At 42.3% G+C, this 14,229-nt stretch overlaps 1 protein-coding gene across 2 annotated transcripts in view; it reads right to left on the minus strand.

Annotated features, from left to right (window-relative positions):
- The window catches only part of NDFIP2 (Nedd4 family interacting protein 2), a 181,301-nt gene that overhangs the window by 126,322 nt on the left and 40,750 nt on the right, over nucleotides 1–14,229 (minus strand). For both annotated transcript variants that reach the window (XM_077483057.1, XM_077483058.1), the window contains exon 3: nucleotides 6,384–6,511. In XM_077483057.1, coding sequence (XP_077339183.1) covers nucleotides 6,384–6,511 — 128 coding nt within the window. The remainder of the gene's footprint in view (nucleotides 1–6,383; nucleotides 6,512–14,229) is intronic.

A 14,229-nucleotide genomic window follows, 5' to 3' on the forward strand; every position in this document is an offset into this window, starting at 1 on the left:
TGTGATCAGCACAGGACAAAACTGAGCAGCTTGCCCTCAAGACTCTTTTCTATCAGCAGATAGACGGGGGACCATGAAAGGAGAGGATCAGAAAATACAGGATCAAACAGCCTTTTAACTCAATGCAGAGGATTAACCCTTTAAGTTCCACAGAGAGTATAACGAGCATGCTTTACTGCATAGACTGATTTTACTGTTGTGGGTTTAATAACACTTAAAGAGGAGTGCCACCTCCGATGAGCGGAAGTTCCACTTAAGGGTGCTAATCCGCTTTAAGTAATGACAAACATATAACTGAATCAACGTGTCTATAGCTGAAACGTAAAGACTGCGCTGGTTCACAAGGGGTGGTACAGATGTAAGAGCTGAAGTAAAAGATAGTCTGTTGGATTAACAGAATTCACAATCAACTGTGCAACGGCCGCGGCAGCACCCGACCAGCCAATCAGAAGATCGCTTGCGGTGACCTCATCGCATCGCAGGACTCCAGGACACGTAAGTGTCCTAATGTTAAAAGTCACCAGCTACAGTATGTGTAGCTGCTGACTTCATTTTTAAAGGGGCGGGCAGACCTCCTCTTGAAACAAAATCTATTTATATGTACTCATTTCTAGACAGATCACCAGCAGATGTATACAAAACAGCTACAGAGAAACAAAGAAGAATATAGAAACTCAGCATTACGTGGGAATACGTTCAAGAAACAAAAGAGGAAGGATGACATGAAAACCACATTAGCACACCGAGCCACATGTACTTTCTCAAGAGTTAGACAGTTAAAATTTATTTCTAGCTAAACATTTTTTTTTTTTTTCCTTTTCTGGAAAAATAAAAAACAAGTTGATGAAAACAAGTCCAAATCTGGATCTGCCCTACTTTTGATAGACTAAAGCTACAACCACCCGAGTCACTAGTGCCACTGGGAATGACATCACAAGGAATCTGCAGATACCTGAAGCTATTTCTGTCTTCCATAAGTGGATAGCTGCAGATATACATGGCTGTCCACCGAGCCAGTGATTACCTGTGGTGATTGCTGCTGGACGCACTTTGTCATCCATGCCATTGTAGCCTAAATTTCACTTTGTTGGGTCTCTGGGGTGGGAAGTCAAGGGATGTCCCCTCTTATGTGACACAGACAAAAACGGATATGGTTGTAACCAATACCTGCTCAACCCAAGGCTAAAAGATAAGAGTTTAACAATCTGACATTGACTAGAAGCAGAAGTCCCTTTTACCCATATGTGGGTAGTCACTGAAAAAAAATGTCTAAAATGCAATTACCCGTATTTATCGGCATATAACACGCACTTTTCCCCCTGAAAATAGGGGGCAAATCACTAGAGCGTGTTATACGCCAATAGTGTACCTCGGAAGTGAACGAGTGCCGCTGGAATTCACCGAGCCAGTCATGTCCTGTTTACACGGCTCTGATGTCACACACACAGTCCTGCCTCCACCACTGGTATTGGACCAGTGTTCTGTCAATCACAGGAGCTGGCCCAATGCCGATGGCAGAGGCGGGACTGTATATGTGACTGCAGACAGAGCCGAGTAAACAAGAGATGACGGCTCAGTGATTTCCTGCATGATTTTACTGCATGAGAGATGGTGAGGCTGCAGATGGGCACAGATCAGGCTGCATTGAGGCTGCAGATGGGCACAGATCAGGCTGCATTGATGCTGCAGATGGGCACAGATCAGGCGGCATTGAGGCTGCAGATGGGCACAGATCAAGCGGCATTGAGGCTGCAGATGGGCACAGATCAGGCGGCATTGAGGCTGCAGATGGGCACAGATCTGGTGAAACATGCCTCTATACAGCCATCTGATATAAGACCATACTTCCAAAACTGAAGAAAACCAAAGAACCCACAGAAAAACCTCACAAATGAAGAGAGGGCATGCACACTCCATGCAGATATTATGCCAGCTAATATCTGAACTAGAGATGCACCAAAATTTCAGGCGAAAACTGTGTTTTCACCATTTGCCGATAAAGAAAAAGGAGCCAATAATGTGTGTGATTTTGCCACGATTTTACTGTGCTTATAGTATGTTTTTTATATGGTCATGTGACTGAAAAACATCATTAAAAAAAAACGTACACAGGTGCTTTATTGATGCCTTTTTGCTGCATTTTCAATGCATTTCAATGGGGAAATGCGTTTTTTTTTTTTAACTGACCAAAAATACAGCAAGCGGCATTTTTAACACCACACGGGAAGCGCAAGGGAACAGTGTGAAGACATACAAACATACATATAATTTAATGGGATGCATTTTTCTTGAGCTTTTCTTGCGCTAAAGGTGCCAATAATGACTGCCAAATTCATATTCATTTAAATTCATGATATTAATAAAAAAGGTCAAATATAAGAAAAGTATATAAAAAATATTTTATTTTTTAAAACTGTCATTTTCTGTTTCGGGCCAAAACGTATCCTGAATTTTTGGTTTTGGAACCAAAATGTATATTTCGGGTGGAAGGAAAGAAGACTCGATCGATTCCCCCATTACGCTATTGTATTCTACCAGCGGAGAGTGTGGGAAGCATTCCCGGCTGGCACAATACAATGGTTACTGCTAGTGGCTATAGCCGCTGGCAGTAATCCCATGTAGAAAAATCTGACCAACTTGGGTACAATCAGCCTGCCCATATATGGATCAAAATTCTGTGGGTCCCTGTTGAACCGGACAAATTTCGATCCATGTATGGCCGGCTTTGGGTTGTATAAAATAGTGATTGATTATTCTGCACAGTTGTTCATTAGATACATAAATTACCCATGGACATGAGACATTGGGGTGGATTTACTAAAGGCAAATCCATTTTGTACTACAAGTGCACTTGGAAGTGCAGTCGCTGTAGATCTGAGGGGAAGATCTGAAATGAGGGGAAGCTCTGCTGATTTTATCATCCAATCATGTACAAGCAAAAATGCTGTTTTTTATTTTCCTTGCATGTCCCCCTCAGATCTACAGCAAGTGCACTTGTAGTGCAAAGTGACTTTGCCTTTAGTAAATAAACGTCTTTGTTTTCAAACTGAGTGATAATTATCAGACTGCATTATGATTGTATGTTAGGAGGCGGTGTATCCTTGACAAACATTTGACCAACAATTTCAGGAAGAAGGCGCGGAATTAATAGCGCATAATGGATTTCCAATCTTATTGTCTCCCTGAGATATGGTCAGTGCCAGGGGTCTGGCTATGGGAAGTAACTGATCTGATAATACTGCAAGTGACAGAAGGCAGGGATACTTGTGCGTCGCTCTCTATTCCCAACGCTGCAGTTCTGTTAATAAAAGATATCTAAATACAATATAAATGTAAGGCCTCTTGCACACAGGACATCAAAAATGCTGCTTCTATGGTAGCCTAGAGTGCCTTGAAAAAAGTATACACACCCCTTGACATTTTCCACATTTTGTCATGTTACAACCAAAAACGTAAATGTATTTTATTCGGATTGTATGCGATAGACCAACACAAAGTGGCACATAATTGTGACGTGGAAGGAAAATGATAAATGGTTTTCAATTGTTTTTTATAAATATGTGAAAAGTCCACCTGTGTGTTATGCCGCGTACACATGAGCGGATTGTATGGCGTACTTAGTCCGTCATACAATCCGACGGACAATCCGTCGTATTTTCCACTGAACGGACTTGACCACACACGGATACACAAACAGTCCGTCGAAAGCTTGCGCGATGACGTGTACAGCACGTACGACGGGACTAGAAATAGGAAGTCCAAGACACAGCAAAGCACCCTTCCGCCGTGTAAATCCTTTCTGGGCATGCGCCATTCTTAGTCCGTCGAACTAGCATACTGACGACCGTATTGTCCGCTGAAACCAAAGTACGACGGACAGATTTTTGGAAAAACCGAAATTCTTAGCACTCCGGACTGCACGCTGAAAAAGTCCGCTGAAGCCCACACACGAGCGGATTGTCCACTGAAATGTGTTTCAACGGACTAAGTACGTCAAACAGTTTGACCGTGTGTACGCGGCATAAATTTATTCTCAGTATAAATACAGCTTTTCTGTGAAGCCCTCAGAGGTTTGTTAGCGAACCTTAGTGAACAAACCGCATCACGAAGGCCACGGAACACAACAGACAGGTCAGGGATAAAGTTGTGGAGAAGTTTAAAGCAGGGTTAGGTTATAAATAAAATATTCCAAGCTTTGAACGTCTCACGGAGCACTGTTCAATCCATCATCCAAAAATGAAAAAAAAAAAAAAGGAGTATGACACAACTGCAAACCTTTATTTACCAATTTCTTAAGGCAATTGGTTCCACTAGGGCATCAGAGTAAATAAAGGGGGTTGAATACAAATGCACACCACATTTTTCACATATTTAAAAAAAAAAAAATTGAAAACCATTTATCATTTTCCTTCCACTTCACAATTATGTGCCACTTTGTGTTGGTCTATCACATACAATCCCAATAAAATACATTTACGTTTTTGGTTGCAACGTGACAAAATGTGGAAAATGTCAAGGGGTATGAATACTTTTTCAAGGCACTGTATGTGTCCATGCACACATAGGCATTTACAGACATTTAGAGGCAGAAAAAGAAACATACCACCAGAGTGTTACTGCTAGAGCGTTTAGGCATGTTTGTGTTAGTGCATTCTAATGGCCAGAATAAACAAATAGTCTAGCCAATAGAATGCATCAATGCCAAGCGTGTGAACACGCATTAAAAAAAGGCTTTAGGCCCATTTTTTTCAGCTACATTTTCCTCCCCTTGCAGCAAAGGTGCCCAGGCGAGGAAAAAAATGTCCGGTGTGCAGGAGGGCTAATATTTTTCAGCAATGCTTTTAATTTTTCAGGCTAGGAACATTTTTAGCAAATCAAGATCTTTTGATTTTGCCATAAATACATTTTTCTTGTCACTACCTGTAAGTTGAACTGGAAGCATAAACAATATTATCTTTTTTGTATAAACTACTAATCTCCCCATCTTTCCATGCAATCGGGATAAGCAAAGGCAGATATGATTAAAGTCCAACTATGGCTCACTCCATAGATACAGTGCAGTGAGTGAGCATAGCTAACCAGGGGAAGTGTTTTTTTGCAGGATTACCAGGTAAACATTAAAATGGGGGAAAAAGACAAAAAATAAATAAATAAAATAATGCAGCCACTACATTTAAGAACTGGTAAACTATATATTAAAATTGTGTTTTTACGTTTGCATGCACTTCAAAAAGAAAAGTATGGAATTCGCAGCACGTAGGAAGACATGACAAATGACTACAGGTACTTTGTCCCGGGGGGGGGGGGGGGGGGGGGGGCGCAGACAGGGGCGGACTGAACATTTGGGCACTCGGGCACTGCTCAAGGGCCCCATGCCACTAAGGGGCCCCATCAGGGTTGCCAGCCTCAATAAAACCAGGGACAGTAGGTAAAAATCAGTGTTTTTTAAAAATCCAAAGATTATAGCTGCCCGCCTCTCCAGTACCTTTTCAGTGTGTGTATGTGTATTCAGTGTGTATACTGTGTGTGTATATTGTGTGTCTGTATACTGTATGTGTGTGTATACTGTGTGGTCCTATAATCTCCTATTGCCCGGGGGGCCATAATCTTCTACTATTGCCCAAGGGCCCCATGAGTTGTCAGTCCGCCCCTGGGCACAGAGCACTATTCTAGAAAATGAAATTTGACTTGGTCTTTAAAGCAGAACTGAAAGAAGGGCTGTGGTGGGTAGGGGGTTTGCACTTGTAATATTGTGCATGTATGAACAACATACATTCACATTATACAGAACTTACCTTTGCGTTTGCCCTGCTCCACCTGTGACAGCTCTGTAATCTACCTTGCCAGTCAACAACGCCATCTTAATGGAAGCTCATCTTGTTGTGGCTTATTTTGTCATCATCCATAGGGTGGCCACTGATGATGCAACTCACATGTGTCATAGCGTTGCACCTCCATAGAACTTAGCTAACAGAAAAGTGTGTACAATGCCCTACACGTGTGTGGCAGATCGGGTTAGTAAACCTTCTAATGAATGTGAAGAGAGTTTTTAGAAGAAGACATACAAAGTCTCTTCTCTTACAAAGCTGCCCATACTAGCATTTTTTTTTTATTTTTTTTTAGCATGTTCAGCTCTCCTTTAAAATTGTACCTGTGCTCTGTATGGTAAAAGCAAATGTGCACTTCAGATTCATTAATTCTGATGTTCTCCTTGTAATCTGAATGACAGTACAATATTATGACACCAGTAAAGCTTTTTGACATACGGCATGTTTAGCATGTTTGAAAACACTTTAGCATCAATCATTATAAGAAAAATTGAAAAACTTAAAACATTAAGAACTTCACATTTAGGAAGCCACATTCTATAAAACACAACTTACCCTCTGTGCTGCTTCGGCAGCTGCTGCCGCCATTGCTGCGGCTTTGGCCTTCTCAGCCTCATCATAAGTTGGAAGAGTAGTGGCTACGCTGTAAGGAGGTGGTACAGGGTAGAAGTCACTCTGTGTTTCTACAGGAAGGCAGAAAAAAATGAAAACATATTTACAGCAAACAGAAGATATAACAAATTAATTCTCGTAAGAAGAAAAAAATTATATGTATAATTTCACTTTTCTAAGACTTTGGTGTTCTATGTAATCTATGAGCCAATGAAAAAAAAAAAAAAAAACATCACTATGAACACATGTAATGTAGAAATAGTTTAAGTGGTATTATGGGTGTATTGCTAACAATCCAAAAAGTTTCCAGTACAGCTAATAAACCTTGGTATACTTACCTTTTAAAGTGTCTCTAAACCCACATCATAAAAAACACTATCAATAAATACCGTATTACATATTGCTCATACTCAGTCACTATGAGATTCATTTTCTGTATTCTGCAAAAAACCTGGTTGATCCTGTTGCTCTCTATCTCCCCCCTCTGTCCAAGTCCCCAATTCAGCTAGGGATTTTCCAGAGCAGTGTTGGCAGCTCTGCACCTGCTCAGTTTTCAGTGACTTTCTATCTATACTGAGCATTTCTTCCCCAGCACATCTGAGCAGTCCATGCGACTATAGAGAGTCACACATGAGGGTGTATACAAAGTGGTAATTGACAGCCACTCCCTCCTCTCCTCCTCAATGCCCACTAACCAGTTAAACACAATGTGGGGGGGGGGGGGATGATATTGTATGTAGATTGTTGGAGGCTTTGCCTCGCTCTTATTCTAAGACACCGGCCGAAGGGGTGTGGCACAGCCTGTGAGTGGCAGAAATCCACCCACATCATGTTATTGCCAAAAAATTATTTGATTTCAAATATATATTTGTATGACAACTTTTATTTGTATGACAACAGTTTATAGATATTAATTATTTTTACTGTATTTTAAAGGCTGTTTTTTTATTTTGAACATGTGACCAGCAGCAGAGGACTAGAAGCTCCTCCCGCTTAAGTGTCCCTGCAGACAGGCTGGGAAGATCTTGGTCATGTGACGGCTGTATATAGATTAGGAAAAAGGTACTTTGATTTTTTTTTTAATTAAAATAATTACAGTGCCATCATCCATATACAGAAATAAAGGGGACAATGTAAATTAAATAGTGTGTGTTTAGTATCACTTTTAATTCACCTTGTTCTTCTATGTTTTTGACTAGGGGGTGTCCCCTTTTGGCTGTACTGGATCACTATGAACACAGGGTATGTGGTGAAGGTGAATCCACAGAGCACACATCCATATATTTAATAATTACACTCATATAAAATATAAAAAAAAATTTTAGAAAAAAAAATATTTGTGATATAAATTTGTCAAATAAATATATTTTCAGTAAGGAGAGAGAAGAAAAAAAAAAAGGAAGGAAGGAAGGAAGGAGGAGGGCTGCCATTGCCGTTTTCCTGTCCAGGCTGATGTCAGGTCTAGTCAGCAGGGGCGCGGTGCGCTGTTTTTCTACAACGTAAGGTGCTGTTAATCCAAAGTGGTATTTCATTCATTACTATGCACCGCAGTGCAGCAGAGATACCTTCTGTCACTTCCTGTTGTGTCTCACTTCCTGTTGTGTTCCCACAGACGGCAAAAAAAATAAAAAATGGACTTGCCAGATTTCTCTCCTATATATAAATCCACATTTTTTGCTAGAAAATTATTCAGAACCCCCAAACATTATATATTTTTAGCAGAGACCCTAGAGAACAAAATGGCAGCCTGCCATTGTTTTATGTCACACTGTATTTTCACAGCAATTTTTCAAAAAATTTTTTTTTGAAAATACCGTATATACTCGAGTATAGGCCGACCCGAGTATAAGCCGAGGCCCCCAATTTACCCCCAAAAAACTGGGAAACCTATTGACTCGTGTATAAGCCGAGGGTGAGATATGCCTGTCCATCCCTGTGTGTGTGTCCATCCATCCATCCATCCCTGTGTGTGTGTGTGTCCATCCATCCCTGTGTGTGTGTGTGTCCATCCATCCATCCATCCCTGTGTGTGTGTCCATCCATCCATCCATCCCTGTGTGTGTGTGTGTCCATCCATCCATCCATCCCTGTGTGTGTGTGTGTGTGTCCATCCGTGTGTGTGTGTGTGTGTGTGTGTGTGTGTGTGTGTGTGTGTGTGTGTGTGTGTGTGTGTGTGTGTGTGTGTGTGTGTGTGTGTGTCCTTGTGTGTCCAGCCTACCTGTGCCTCCGTCCGGTCCCGTCCCGTCCCGAGCCTCCGTCCGGTCCCGTCCCGAGCCTCCGTCCGGTCCCGTCCCGTCCCGAGCCTCCGTCCGGTCCCGTCCCGTCCCGAGCCGAGCCTCTGTCCGGTCCCGTCCCAGGATCACCGCTCTTCGTCGGCGCCCATTCCCCTGTTCAAATGCCGCGCCTCCCTGTCTGTGATAGGCGGAACACAATTTCCCAGCAGCCTGTGTTCCGCCTATCACGGACATCGTCTCATCCTCGTCCGTAGTACGAGGATGAGACGATGTCCGTGATAGGCGGAACACAGGCTGCTGGGAAATTCAGTGTTCCGCCTATCACAGGCGAAGGCGGAGCCGGAGGCGCGGCTTTTGAATTATAGAATGGCCGCTGTCTGTCTGCTCGACACGCTGATCGAGCAGGCAGACAGCGATGACTCGAGTATAAGCCGAGGGGGGCACTTTCAGCCTCAAAAAAGAGGCTGAAAATCTCGGCTTATACTCGAGTATATACGGTACACAAATACTTTTTTTTGCAAAAAAAACAACATAACCCAATTTTTTGGTAAAATATAAAAAAGAGGATGTTGCACTGAATAAATAGATATCAAGCATGTCATGCTTTAAAACTGAGCTCACTCAAGGAATGGCACCAAACTACGGTACTTAAAAATATTTATAGGCAACACGTTAAAAGTTCTTACAGGGGCGTGTCCTGGCTATGGAGGAGTAAGGACGTCCATCACCTCAGCTCCGTTCCACTGCCACATTTACCATAGCTAAAATGGGGGATACCTGCATCTAACGGATCCCCCCATGTCCCAACGACCACGGCAGTCCTCCCAACCGGCAAGGACTGACAGAACACGTCAGGGACAGCTGGATTCCTATTTCCCAGGGACCCGAGGACAAGGCCGCAAGGCCTCCAAAATGGCGCCGACAGGGAGGACCCAGAAAACAACCAAGTCCTCTCAGCCAGCCACGGCCACGGCTTGGCCGCTGAAGGAGACCGCTTTCTCGATCTCTCCGGTACCATCCAAAGGGTCGGTGAGTGATTCAGCCCTCCCCCCCCCCCCCATCTCCCCTGCATCCCTGGATGGCTGCTCTGAGGTATCAGACTACCTCAGGGATGAAGATATCAGGTGTCCTATTATGTCCCTATCCACTAAAGAGGACCTAGAATGCTTCACATTCAGAGTGGAGAAGGCTTTTACTGAGGATATTGCCCAGCTAAAGGCTCATACCTCACACTTGGGCAACAGGGTGGAATCCCTGGAGAAAAAGCTAGAGGAGGTCCTCCCCACTATTACAGCTGCAATCTAAATGCCAAATGTAAGACTAGCAGATTGAAACCTTACTGTGTCAGCTAGATGATGCTGAAAATCGCAGCAGGAGGGTTAATATTAGGATCCGGGGTCTGCCAGAGACCACAGCTTCTAGAAACATTATCCCCACGCTGATGGATATTTTCAGAGATATGCTGGGCCTACCTGTTCTGCTCCCATAGAAATTGACTGGGCACAAAGAGCACCAAGACCCCCGTCTCAAGATGTTGACAACCCCAGAGACATAATTTGTAAGCTCCACAAATACACCCTCAAGGACCGTATTATGTAAAAAATGCGAGGCAAGCCCTTTTATGACTTTGATGGTGCACGCTTATTTTTCTATTAAGACATCTCCAGACGCACCCTCATGCAGCACAGGGCTCTCCGCCCCCTCCCGATGGTGATCCAAATGGTGATCCAAGAAGCCACAGGTTACCAATTTAGAGTAACAGAGGCGGTCTAGTACTAGAAATATTGCTCTTGAGAGAAGGATTGCAGCGATACCTCACATGTGTAGTTTGAACGCTGTTTACATATGCGGGCACAACCTACATATGCATTGCTTCTGCGTGTGAGCACGAGGGGACAGGGGCGCTTTAAGAAAAAACATTTTTTAGCATTTATTTTATTTTTATACCTTCACTTTCATTTTTTACATTTAGATCACCTTTATTCCTATTGCAAGGAATGTAAGTATCCCTTTAAATAGGACATCTCTCCTCTATGCTGAAAAATTATATATATATATATATATATATATATATATATATATATATATATATATATATATATATATATATATATATATATATATATATATATATATATATATATATATATATATATATATATATATATATATATATATATATATCCGGCTTTCTAGCACAAAAAAAACTGTCAGTGTTGCGCATGGAAGCAACCATTTGTTTACTTCGCTAGAGCTAAGAGGAAAATCTCCTGGTTTACAGCCCAGGAGAAGATCATTAACAAGCTCTTAAACTCCTCTAAGAAGTTTGAGGCGACATGGAAACCAATGGCAAAGTATATGAAAATACCGCTCCTCCTGTAGAGCCATCGGCTCATCATTTTCTAAGAATGGTTCTTTTCAGCCTGGTCTCCTATCTATTCTCCCTGGTATCTTTCCACCTTTTCTCCTTTGTGTCTGCTCCTCACGTTTTCTCTGACCCTCTGGCTCTCTCCTCCTTCAGTAACCACTGGGGACTCAAGGTTTATATATTAAAAGATGTGTCAGACTTCTTGGCTCTGACTTGGCCTCTCTTTTCAATCCTATGCTTTTCTACATTATTTGTCGTTACCTCTGTGCTACAGGGTTTTTTTCCTATTGAAAGAATGAGAGCAAGACATATTGTCCTCCCCCCATGACACAGTTTGATCTCAGATGGGGCGTCAGGGGGTATTGGACGATACACATAACTTTATTATCAATGTGTAGCACGGATGCTACAGTCTATGCCAGGTGGTTACTGTGGTATATCAGTTGTATTCACCTTTATGACTACTGTCACAACGTATAACACATTTCACTTACTCTGTTATATGTCCTTCATCGGCTCCATTTTGTTTTCTGTAAATCTTCAATAAAATATTGAAATCTAAAACTAGCAGTGTTTACATCTGCCAGAGCCAGAAGTAATGTCATGATGTCACTTCCAGCCTCCCAGGGTCATAGAGATGGCCGGGAGCCATCTGGTCAATGGCCGGCTCTATGGTAAACCCGGCGAGGGGGACTGCTTGTAATTGCAATCAGCCTCTAAGATGGCTTTAAAAACACATGGAATCGCCGGCTTAAAAAAAAAGAAAAAAAAAAAAAGAAAAGAAAAAAGAAAAATATATCTGGATGATGCCTGTAGATGCAAGCATCATCCAAATATCTTAACTCAAAGTCCAGGACATCATATGACATCCACCCGGGGGAAGTGGTTAAGGAAGGGTGGGCACCCTCCAGGCAAACCTGCTGTCCTTAATCTATCTGTACTCCAACTTGGAGACTCTACAGAATTAGGACTGCAGTATACAGAGGAGCCTTGATGTGGCCGCTGCAGCTTACACATACATTTGCAAATGTGTGTAAACGGAACTCTGTTTTTAGTGTGCACTATTAACAGGGTCAATTTGCTTTTGTTTTTTGCAGGCTAGCTGTAAGTGTGTTGGGAAAAGTTTGTGATGTTCGTTGCCCTTCCATGTGTATTTTACTGCAAAGGCTATTTATAGTTTGGAGAGGTCAACAATTGTTTGTGCTGTAGGTTTTTATTGCTACCTGCCTTGTTAGGGTGCGTTCCTCTCAGGTCCTGGTGGCAGATAGTCACTGGAAAGTGAGAGAAAGCCTATGCCACAAGGACATTTTTTCCTTTTTACAAGAGTAATGGTAGATTTACCTCCCTTCCATTCTTTGTCATTTGTACGTAAAGCAAAGCCAAGCTGACATTTTGAAGTCATACTGCTACCCAATAGGACTGCTGATGATAATTATTATTCACAATTTATATAGCGCCAACAGTTTACGCAGCACTTTACAATGTATGGGGGGGGGGGGGGGACAGCACAATTACAGTACAATACAAAAGGTACAGGAGGGCCCTACTCGTAGAGCTTACATTCTAAAGGGAAGGGGTGGTGGTACAAAAGGTAATAGCTGCAGAGAATGATTTGGTGGGGGTGATAATTACATATTTGGCAATCCAACTTTTTTCATTGTTTTTATTTTTAGTACAGTAGGTAAAAAGTTTTATATTTATATGGCAGGGACGATACCTTGACCCATTAAATTATTTTTTTAAAGGCAGCGGGTTAAAAACACCCTTTGAAAACCTGAAGTCTCACATGTCTGGTATTTCCATACTCAGGAGAATTAACAGAATGTGTTTTGGGGTGTAATGCCACGTATACCCATGGCATGCATGAATAAAAATATATCATTTCCAAAAAATTGTGGCAAAAATAAAAATTCCTGGTATTTCTATAGTCCCTTGTGCCTCCTACATGGAGCCCACTGTGGTCCATCTCACTCAGAAACCTGTGCCCAGGGGTATAGCTGAAAAATGCCCTGGCTCAGTGTGGAGCTCTGGACCTATGCTGCCATTATGGACCTTGCCCCACATGTGCTCCCTAAATCTCTTTTTTTATTGATTTTCAGAAGAAATACAAAAGAGAACATACTTGCCCCAATGTTTTCTAGAGCAGGGTTCTCAAACTGGTGGCCCTTCAGCTGTTGCGGAACTACAAGACCCATCATGTCTCTGCCTGAAGAAGTCATGCTTGTAATGCTCAGCCTTGCAATGCCTTATGAGACTTGTAGTTTTACAACAGCTGAAGGGCCACCAGTTTGTGCTAAAGTATTGCCCTGATTATGACTAGCATAAGGTGCGTGGCCAGTAAAGGTCCATAAGCCCTTGTACACACGGTCGGAGAATCCGTCAGAATGTGTCCTATCGGACCGTGTTGTCGGATAATCCGACTGTGTGTGGTATGCATCGGACTGATTCCGTCGGAATATCCGTCGGACCCAATTTTCCAACATTTCCCAACTGGGCCGGTTGGACATAATCCGATCATGTGTAGCAAATTTTGATCGGACCAAGTGCCACGCATGCTCAGATCAAATTCCTACATCAAAGCTATTGGCTACTAGCCTGAATGTAGTCCCATCCTACCGAAATTACGTCATCACGTTCTGAAAGATCGGATTTTTCGACAACTTAGTCCGACCGTGTGTATGCAACAGTTTCGGACAAGATCCGACGGAGAAAATCCGACGGATTTGGTTGTCGAAATCTCCGACCGTGTGTACAGGGGCTAAGAGCATGTTACTGAACAAGTTGTCCCAAAAAAAAAAAAAAAAAAAAAAAAAGAAGGAGTATGGCCACCCTAAGAATAGGTGGTGAACATTTTCTGTATCTCTGTGTTTCCTCAGATTCTCTATAGAATCATTTAATAGCTCAAGAGACTCATAGTTAAAAAGGCACACTCTAGGCAAAATAAAAATAAAAATTACCCTTGTGACACATGCAGAAGGCACACCCAAACTTTCTCAGTACAGTTTTTACAAGAACTGCTGTGGTCTTCGAATTTACCCCAGTTCCATCTGTCAGTAATCTGGTAATCTGAGAACCCCTGTTTGTGATGCAGATGAATTCCCAATCTGCCTCTCACGTACAGAAACCTCAAGTAGAATCTTCTCACAGCATATTAAAACAGACCATTACATATGACTGAAAGTACAGA

Source organism: Lithobates pipiens, unplaced genomic scaffold (assembly GCF_037356315.1).
Source record: "Lithobates pipiens isolate NorthernLeopardFrog02 unplaced genomic scaffold, aLitPip1_a1.2 Scaffold_16, whole genome shotgun sequence".
In the NCBI taxonomy this organism is placed as follows: Eukaryota; Metazoa; Chordata; class Amphibia; order Anura; family Ranidae; genus Lithobates; species Lithobates pipiens.